Raw genomic sequence first — 10,584 nt, 5'->3', positions numbered from 1 at the left:
TCTCCTATGGAAAACTCACTCGCTCTCTCTCTCTCTCTCTCTCTCTCTCTCTCTCTGATGTGTATGTGTGTGTATGTATATATGTATTTATTTTCTCTAAACCCTCAATCCTAAACCCTTATGAGGCAGTGATGATGATGCTCTTGCATGTTGTAAAAATCAGACAGAGAAAAGATCAGTTGCTTGGCGGGTCGACCCGGTTGCTCCGCCGGAAAATGGATGGGTCAGTCCTTTTCCAGGTGGTGATCCGTCGTCGTTTCCAGCCACTGGTAGCTGTTTCTTTTCTCTCTCATTGTCTGAGATAAGGCGAATCTGAGCCTCCAACAACCCATTCTCCAAAATCTATTCTTTTTCATTATATTATGGGTGTTATAGTAAAGAGAACAGATAACCCATGCGCAAATAAATCAATGAAACCTTTGGGTATGAGAAGGGACTTTAATTGAAAAGTAATTTTTTTTGCTATAAAAGATTATTGCTTTATTTTGCTATAAGTATAGTGAGTCACCAAAAATTCCAACTTGAAAAACTCTTCTAAGAATTCATCATTTTTTGAATATCCAATTCAGCCATCAAGAGATAAAAGAACCAAAAGCTTATAATATAATTTACTACTTAAATATATGACCGTCATGGTACAAGCTAAGTCCAGTGTTTACTAATGGCACAAATTTATAAGACGCAGAACAAAAGAGATGGAAAAAGAAGTAGAGGAAGCCACACTGAGTCAATTGGTGTTTTAAGACCCAAAAGAGAGCAGCAAACTTAGTAGCATTACTGCCACCAGAGAAAAACCAACATTTGCAGCATTTGCCAAACCACTTCTGGACCCACCTCTCTGAGGTAGATTTTCCGTTTCCTGAGTTTTGTTGTCTTTACTCAGCGGAGGGAGAGGCGGGTCAACCACATCTTTGACATCCAGAGGCTGAGCTGGAGCTTGTGCCGGCGGTTGAATCTCAGGTGGGATTAAGCTCAGCAGAGAACCAGCTTCAGCTGGCAATATGGCATATGGTATGTTGGCTTTTGGGTCAGTATCTGTACATGGACACCCTGCACATCACCAAAGAAAGCACATTAAGTTATGCTACTCGTGTATCTGTAAGTGTGCTTTTAATCTTTGTGAAGGGGCTGAGAAAACTTACTCAAGTATTTGCTTGCAGTTCCTGGAAAATCAGTGACGAGTCCATCAACTTGAACAGCTTGAACATAAGTGGCAATCTCCACTATTGGGTCGCTGAAGTAATCGAAAGCCAGAGAGACGTACTCGTTCCTGAGTTGATAGACATAGACGGTGAGATTTGCTGCGTGCATTTCCTTGACGACATTGGTGAACCCCACTGTGAAAAAATCATTGACTTTGACTATGGAGCTTCTAGGAATGGTCACTCCGTCTGCATACTTCTTTATTTCGTCTACAGAAGCTTTAGGTGCATCCCCTATTTTTTCCTTGATTTTCAATACCCTTTTGTAAGCTGGGACACCTTTGAATTTGGATAGAACAGATGTGTCATCTGATTGGATCAGAACTTTCTGAGTTGATTGCTTGTCGAAAGTGGCATTGGTTAATGCTGTAGCTACTTTAACTACAATGTCAAGGCTTTTATGTGATGCTATATAGGCAGCGTTCTGTGAAATGGGGGATGACACAAAATATAAAGTGAGTTTTACACTATCTGATATGGAAGTCTAGAAAGAGAGCAACCAATGTTTTGTTTGGTATAAGAGTTCACCTCAATGTTGATCAGGATCCCAGAAACTGCCTTTGCCTTTGCAAATTCTAAAAATTCAGAGAGGGTCACGAAGTTCCCCTTGTTCTTGTTAGCAGGGTTTCTTACAATGCTGCTGTTACCAAAAGGACTAACCAGTTGGGCTGAAAAAAGGGGGAAAAGTTCCGAAGTTAGGAGCTTATTACTAGATCAAACCAGCAGGAGTAACCATTTCTCAGAAAGTTATCAAAATGAACTTACATTGCAATGTTTGAATCTCATTCCAAGTGAGATCGAATGAAAACACCCCTTCTTCTGGTTGAATTTCAGGGATGACAGCTTTTCTATCAATGAAAGGCAACATGGCAGTAGTATCTCCAGCTAGATCTGCACTTGGTAAGCAGAACGCTACTCCATCCTGTGACAATTGGACCGAGCAATCTATTATGTCAGCCCCGTCTTCTACTGCTTTCTGATAAGCAAGGTCACTGCTGCCAGCATAAATCCCACTGGCTCCATTGTTACTTATGATCAAAGGGGCTCCTGCAGAAGTTACAAGACACTAGTATGAGTACTGTGCAATAGAGATTAGGAACCTAGTATGAGTCATGACAGTGCAGATTGAGATTAGAATAATAATACCTTTTCTAGGTTTGCTTTCATTCTTCTTGTGTGCAAAACAGGCTGCATTTGAGAAAAGCGTTGGCAAGGTTAGTCCAGAGCCCCCAATGAAAGGTTTTTGGATTATTACAAGTACAAGAAATAAGAAGCTGATAATCTCACCTATGGCTTCTGATGCTGTAGGAGGGAAATCAGTAAGCACCCCATCAACAGAGAACCTAGAGTTATCTACAAACTGGGTGTACTCAGCTGTTGGGTCATAATTATAGTCATAACTCGTGGGAATATCGTTTGCAAAACCATAAGCATAAACCTCAAGTCCTAGTTTGTGGGCATCATCAACGAGACTAGTTGGTTCCCCCAAATATCCATCATTGCTTACAGGCCATATGTATTCTTTGGGGACAAGAATCCCAGATACTAGGGGCCTGATCATAGAATCAATACTCTGCAGGATTGATTTGTACTTGTGATTGATTGTGGGTTCAATATCTTCTAAGCCCAGGAACTGAAATATGAGCTTTGTCTTCTGTTTGTTTACTTTACTATTCATGAGTTTCAAGAAGCCTATCTCAGGAGATGAAATGTAGTTTATAATCATGTGTTTTGATGCTGTGTCGATGTATGCTGCTGGACTAAGTTTATGCTCGATGTAGAATTTTTCGTACTGCCATTGAAGAAAGACCAAGCACACCAAAAATATATCATGTCATATAAGTATTCATTATTAACAGTTTTCACTCATTGCAGATTGTAGAAGAAAAATGTATCTGAGAAAGACCAACCGGGACATTCAACCAAAACTTTGGTGGCTTGATTCCTGTGACATCTTCAACAGTAGAGATTGGTAATTGACCGTCGAACAAATTCGACCTAGAGTATACATTCTGCATCACTGTAAATCAAGAAGGTTAAGGTAACAAAATCAAAAGAAAAACAGGTTATCTCCAAACCTTATAAGGGCTTGTCTATTTATTGAAACTTGTTAAAAAAAACTTACATGTGACATTGCTCAATAGCTGATCAGATGTATAATCCACTGTGAACCACCCACGAAGGCTTTGCCCATTTACCTTGTAGGTACTTTGTCCTTTTGGATAGATTGACGAAATAGTAGTTGAGTTGTCAATCCGAACATCCGGTAAACATATTCCAATGCCATCTTTTGTGAGTTGCAGGTTGCAGGACACAGCCATGTCTGGCAAACCTGTAGAAACCGCGATTTGATTCGCAAAACTGCTGGATTCTGGGAACAGCCCTGAAAACCCACCTCGGGCTATAACAATTGGCCGCTCACCTGCCAGAAAAATTAGAAGAAGATTAACTTTTTACACAAGAAATCAAATCAATTGTAATGAACTTTATCAGAGAGAATATTGTACTTGTATTTCAAGCCAAGTTTTTGTTACAGAATTTGCATATGTTGCTATTTGCTCTGTTGTTATTACCTTTTAAAGTCTGCCATTTCGTTGGAGAAGACTGAGATGGATTCTGTGCTAAAGTTGAGTGTATGAACAGGGAAACAAAAATCAAAGACCTTATCATTTTCTTCTTTAACCTGTCACGCAGATTTAGAAAGGAAAAACAAATCATATTAGCGAAGAGATTTAATGATAATGATGGTGAGAGGTTTGTACTTAAATATTCATGAGATTGGAACTAGAAGTATTAGTTTCTTCTATACTGATAAAAATTTCCAAACAAAATTGTTCCAGCACAAAATTTTGATTCCAAATATCATTAACAATAATTCACTATTGTTTTCTTTTATCCTTAGCACCTATTTCCATTCCAGTTTCAAACTGCTTTAACACTATAAGATAATATGTATATATATATAAATGAAACATACCAATACGTCTATGCACCATAGAAAAAAAGGACTCATAAGAACTTACTCAAATCTTGTTAGATGATAAAAATGATAGTACACATTCCCTGTTAATTTTCTCAAGCACTCTCCCTCGTTCCCCCAAAATTCTATTACTTCTAATCTCAGCTATCTTACGTAAAAAATTATTATTGGTCCCATATGGAAAGTAATGTATATATAATTCTTAATTATTCACTAAATTTACGGCAAATGTTCATATAAATATATATATATATATATTATTATTTTTATATATATATATAACAATAATAAAATTAAAAAGAAATTGAATTTAACAAATGAAGAGAGAATGAGAAAGAGTAGGGGTTCAAGGAGAGGTACAAATGAAAGACTAAGAATAGAAACAATTACTTCCAAAAAAAGGTTTTCTTATTTTTGTTTTTATATTGTATATGATTACTTCCATTCATTTTCTCGGATTTATAGTTGGCTAGAATTTATTTATGAGGTGTAACGCATTTATTTACTATTTTGGTTCTTCTTTTCATCTTTGTGTTTGTTTACCCGGAAAATAGAATCCTAACGGATTAACTGTTTCTTTTCTTTTGAAACTCCCTACATTATTTAATTTTATGTCTTTCCAAGTTGAAACGGTTTTCTTTTACAAGGGCTTAGTATTTATTTGATTATAAAAGATATATAGATCTTTCACTAATCATTATAAATATTAATTTGTAATATATATTATTAAATTATTATTACATTGTATTCTGCTCTACTTAGCTATAATTTAAATCCTAAAGTCTAAACTCATAAATAAATAAAAAATTCTTGTAATCATAATTGTCAACAAGATGAGAATGTGTATATATAAACTTATTAGTCAAAACGTTTTATTAAAAACACCATTAATGAGAGATTCATTATAATATTTTGGACCATTAAAAACGAAACTGAAAGCAAACATATTTGATAGATAACGTTATTAATCAGTTTCATAGTAATTACTAATTAAATTCCAAAATTGTATGTAGTTATAGATTATGACTCATAGTTTCCAATCAGTTTTGAAAAAGAAAAAAAAAGGTGTTTTAAGCAATCTTTTGTATATAATGATGCTATGTGGTTAGAGTCAAGAATGTAGGAAAATATTACAAATTTGCAATGAATAAAAAAAAAAATTTGGTCTTTGTTCCTAAAAATATTTCATTATGAACCCTATGAGACTTTAGAATATAAGTTAATTTCAAGATCATTATGTTTTGAAAAGGCAAATTTGTTTGTAATTTGGTTTAGTATTTTTATTTTTGCATAATCCTATTATTATTATTATTATTATTATTATTATTATTAGAGTAATGATATGTGCATAAAAATATGTATCTAAATATTATATACAGTCACCTATCGTTTTAATATAACTAATCACACTTATCAAAACTGAACTCTATAGTTTTAAGAAACAATATTACATTGTGTAATATTGATACATATATCATTATTCTTAAGATGTATTTGATATGAGATTTGAGTTTGTGAGAATAGAATTAAAGGAAATTTAGATTAATAAAATATGAAAATCAAATATTTAAATAATTACAATTACCATCAAATCAAACTAAAAAACTAAAATTCACTTGAAAACACAAACTCACCCTATTGAAAATAAATTTAACAAACACTGTTAATATTTAGCATTCTCATTCTACGGAAACAAACCAGGCACACCCTTATTATTTACAGCACTCAATATAATTCTTTGACCGCAAATATGACAACAACAACTGATTGGACCACAAAATTGGTACAGAATCAGTTCTGGAAAAGGTCCAATAGGTCAACTTGAACGAGTTCACTCTGATCACTTTTTGTTTTTATTTAATCCAAAAATATACGAGTTATAGTCATATCAGCCTATACACGTCTTAATAAAATAGGAAAATAATAGCTTGTGTTATAAAGGTTTCAATTCGTAAGTGTTGAAAAATAAAGGTATAGGGCCAAATTTGGCTTTAACTAAGGTTTCTTTCTATTTCACCTGAATAATGCTACATAAATGGCAAATAATACATCATATAATATAGTGAGCAACTTTCCATATGACCATTTAACATTTTTCAAATTTTAAGCACCTTAAATTAATTTTTAAAATTATATTATTTTGCTTCTCTCTAAGTTATTTTACTGCCCAATAAATTATAGAGAACTTAACATAAATATGGGAATTTTAACTAAACTTTAAATATATATGGACAAAAAAATAATTAAGCTAAATATGGTAATACACGGTTAATACAAAAATATAAATATGGAATTCCCATAAACTAACCAACCAAATTCCCATAATTTTCGATCAAGAAAAAGATTTCGCCCACTGCCAATCAAGAAATTTTTTGTCCGTGTACAGCAATTCATCGACCATTTTTTCTGATCACAGCTTCATATTCATAACCCAACATGACTTTCTCAGGTGGGAAAACTTGTTCTGTGGACTTAGCAGTGTCGTGATTATCAATGAATGTCACTGCATTTTCCGGCATTATTCCGATCAAACCCGGAGGCTTCCCGTTTGAATCTTTCAACCGCGACATCTCCCCTTGCAGTACTGCTCCACACAACACTCCCCTCGTCATGAAATCAAATGCCTTGCTAATACAGAGACGAAGAAGATTATGAGGAAGGATCCTATAAAGGAAATAAGAGGCGGTGGTGGTCTGATGAGTCGCCGGGGATGGAGGAAGGTCCTGGAATTTTGGGAAATAAGAGGCGGTGGTGGTCTGATGAGTCGCCGGGGATGGAGGAAGGTCCTGGAATTTTGGAGGAAGCCATTGATTCTTTATGGATTCTAAAGGTTTAAAATTGTGCTCTTCATTCTTTTCTATGGGTTTATAGATTTTAAATACCTTATTTGGAGTTGGGTTTGTTGCATTTTTGGGTTTTGAGATGAATTGTGCAGATTCTTACTGATATTTGAGTCTGATAATACTTGAATTGAAATATGGGTCTTTTGTGATCTTGGATGAAGAAAATTTTCTATTTCTGTTTTCATTGGGATTTGTTTGATGTTTGCTAAGAGCTCTAGTAACCTTGCTTTAATAACACAGGCTATTTATGTTGTCCTAATGGTCAATACAGGGTAATCTTTGGTTGGTTTCACTTTTTTTCTGTTTGACATTTCTTATGTATCTTCCAACTTTGGCTAATTCGGCCAAGTGTAATTATTTGGTCCAATCAGAGTCTAACTGAGGATTTTTGGCTGCATAATCTAGGCCTAGTTTCTTTTCATTAAAAGATATGACATACCATTTCATGCCATTGCTTTATTGTGGGATTTGAGGATATGAACATTTAGATTGGATGAGCATCACCAAATGGTTTTAGTGTTTTGTTATGAAATACCCAACAACTTATTTAACTAGGAAACAGTCTTTAGTATGAACTGCATACTTCCTTTAAACTTACTAAGTATTTGAAGTTTCTTATTTGTCAGATTTTCATTTGCTAAATTCTTTAGATGGATTTACTGTCTAAGATTAAGTGTAAAACTTATGTTGCTTTCTGGGTCACTGCAGGTTTTCAAGTCTTATGGTCTTGCTTCTCGGCTGTTCTGTGGTTTATGACTATGTCTGCTATGCTTTTTATTCCTTTGTCTCTAAAAGTTCTTAAAAAAACAATTAAACATGTAACCAGTTTCAAAAAATATAAACATGAAAATTTGATAAGTACTTTAAGTTTATAAAACTACTTATATGTATTTAACTTTGTATGGTTGAAATATACATATAAAAAAAAACAATTCATTCACTAAGGAAACCAATTACAAACTCATTAAGCAAAATATTCCACTGTTATCTGCAAAGTAACCAGGTACAAATGTAACCAGGTACACATATAACCAGGTACACATGTAACCAGATACAAAAAAAAATAAAACAGTTTAACAACAAAAAAAAACACAACAATAACAATAAAACAAACACAAAACAGAATTGAACATTATGCAAATTAACTACAAATCTACAAGAAACCAGATACACAACCATAAAAAAAATAAAACAAACAGAATACACATGTAACCAGGTACACATGTAACCAGGAACACACGTAACCAGGTAAAAAAAAAAAAAAAAGTTTAACAACAAAAAAAAACACAACAACAATTCACTTAAATGCAAAAGCCATCACTATAATTATAATCAACTTAAAGTAGTGATAGTTACAAGAATCGATACCAAAGTGGGTGATCCAATTTTTTTGTCATTTTCTTCCTAACAACTAAGGTTGACCAAAGTGGTCAATATCTAGTATATAATCTGCCAATATAAGAGAACTTGATCAAAATCAAACGAGGCTGCCCCTGTACCAAGCTCATTCATGGCCAAATATGATAGAGGAGCTGAGCTTAAAGCTTTCCACGAAACTAAAGTTGGTGTCAAAGGACTTGTCGATACTGGCATCACTGAGATTCCACGTATTTTTCATCATCCTTGGTCTGATGATCATTACACCAAGAACAGTAGTTCAGTTTCAGGAGAAACTACTGTACCAATCAGTATTCCAGTTATAGACCTTGAAGGTCTTGACAAAAGCGATGTTCGACGAAAGAAGATTGTTGAGAAGATAGGAAAAGCTTCAGAGAGTAGTGGCTTCTTCCAAATTATCAACCATGGAATCCCTGAAAGTGTTTTGGAGGAGATGAAAGAAGGTGTTCGACGATTTTTCGACCAAGAAACTGAGGTGAAGAAAGAGCTTTATACTCGAGACTACTCGAATCCACGAAAATTAAAAAAAAAATAATAATAATAATAATAATAAAAAATACTTAAAATGACTGAAAAAACCCTCACAAAAATTCACATAAATGCATAATAAACAACTACTGAATTAAAATTTTCTTACAAAAATGTTTACCAAAATAATAATAATAATAATAATAATAATAATAAATAAATAAAAAAGACAGAAATTCCGTCACAAAAATGCCCATATAGAATAAATAAACTTATACAAAAAATATGGGATATAGAAGCAATATTTTGATAAATATGGGAAAACAAAACCCATAAAAAAGGAAAATAACAAAAAAAGCCATAAAAAATGCACACAAAAAAAAAAAGCCATATATATCAAATTTTATTGAATTTTCCATATTTCATGTAAATTCCTCTAAATTATAAGCAACTTTCCATGTGATTGGGGATGTATGGCTGCATCTAATATTAAAAAATGTACCATATAAATATAAACAAATATAAAGAGAATGTGCCCTTTTTCTTTTAAGGAGAAAATAGAAATTCATTAATTGGTTAAAATACATAAAATTTAATACACGAAAAAAAATATTATAGAGCTAATACAAGTCTCATAGATGACCAAGATGACTAACCAAGAGGTTTACCCAAGAAAACAAGTTAGTCATAATCCCCACAAACAGACAAAAATTTTCAGCAAGCCCACTTTTCTTAGATAAGACAATTCGGTGGATCAACGAACTCGTCCATTCTAGTCCAAAAACCTCAAAAAATCTAAAAGCAAGCATAAATACCGAGAGCAAAACTATAACATAAGGCCAAAATACTATCATCACCAAGAACGATAGTGCAAACCACCATTATTAACTAAAACAAACTAACAATAAGAATATAAAACAACAATAAACAACAAAAATTAGTAAAATTTGTAAGTTGATCACTTGAAAAATCAGCAGAGCGAGCAACCACCCAAGGTGTAGATAATTCAAGAAACATTACTTAGCCACCTTCCTCCTAGACACCACTATTGATGGAACAACTCATAGGCAGACTTGAAAGCCCTAATACCTACGACCAAAAGCAAAACAACTTGAGTCACAAGGACAAGGAAGGCCAATCATAAGCTCATCGAGAACTGCAGGTGGCCACCGAAAACCAAATCCCTTGGCTAATAAAAGAAAAATAAGTCCAAACACTTACTCTATCACCCACACCACCAAAGTAGTAATAGCCCAAACTATTGAGACCAGCACACTCAAGCCACTAGAAACGCAAACCATAAAGCCTCTCGGCCAGAGAGCTCCATCGACATGTGGTCTCTCATCGGGGACGCTCTAGGCCAGAGGAAGGAAGTCTATAGGCTTTGTGTGTGTGTGTGCGCAAAGGTTAAGATAAAGATTATTTATCATAATTATATGGTGGGTTTAGAATAAGTAATCTAATCTATGAGATTAATCATTTTTTTTTACAAAAAATAAAGTAATCCATTTCGTGTACTAATTTTACACTCTAGTATTTGAATTAAGTATAATGTATTCAAATTTAAAAAAATTAATAGTTGAAGGTTTATTTTCATATGAATCTTTATTTTGCATCACTTTGTATAATTTTTACCCTAAATTTGGCATAAAAAATAAGTTAATGTTATATTTAACCCATTATTTGTAATTGT

At 33.5% G+C, this 10,584-nt stretch overlaps 2 protein-coding genes and 1 long non-coding RNA gene across 3 annotated transcripts; 2 read left to right on the top strand and 1 right to left on the bottom strand.

Annotated features, from left to right (window-relative positions):
• Positions 1 to 210: 210 nt before the first annotated feature.
• LOC133782909 (glycerophosphodiester phosphodiesterase GDPDL7) lies at positions 211 to 3,872 on the bottom strand. Its single transcript, XM_062222358.1, has 8 exons — positions 3,776 to 3,872; positions 3,328 to 3,624; positions 3,113 to 3,222; positions 2,349 to 2,994; positions 1,968 to 2,249; positions 1,731 to 1,870; positions 1,143 to 1,626; positions 211 to 1,050 (listed from the first exon to the last, which is right to left on the bottom strand). Exons 1-8 carry the CDS (start codon positions 3,870 to 3,872, stop codon positions 740 to 742), a joined length of 2,367 nt encoding a protein of 788 aa, XP_062078342.1. The 3' UTR covers positions 211 to 739.
• On the top strand, positions 1,028 to 3,850 carry LOC133782910 (uncharacterized). Its single transcript, XR_009870734.1, has 3 exons — positions 1,028 to 1,427; positions 3,078 to 3,403; positions 3,506 to 3,850. It is a non-coding gene; the product is annotated as an uncharacterized LOC133782910 (long non-coding RNA).
• Positions 3,873 to 7,102: 3,230 nt separating the features above from the next.
• On the top strand, positions 7,103 to 10,297 carry LOC133782908 (probable 2-oxoacid dependent dioxygenase). Its single transcript, XM_062222357.1, has one exon. It carries the CDS (start codon positions 8,536 to 8,538, stop codon positions 8,956 to 8,958), a length of 423 nt encoding a protein of 140 aa, XP_062078341.1. The 5' UTR covers positions 7,103 to 8,535; the 3' UTR covers positions 8,959 to 10,297.
• The last annotated feature ends 287 nt before the right edge of the window (positions 10,298 to 10,584 follow it).

Source organism: Humulus lupulus, chromosome 6 (assembly GCF_963169125.1).
Source record: "Humulus lupulus chromosome 6, drHumLupu1.1, whole genome shotgun sequence".
NCBI lineage: Eukaryota > Viridiplantae > Streptophyta > Magnoliopsida > Rosales > Cannabaceae > Humulus > Humulus lupulus.
The sequence above is the reverse complement of the archived record's forward strand: the minus strand, read 5'-3'. Positions and strand labels throughout refer to the sequence as shown.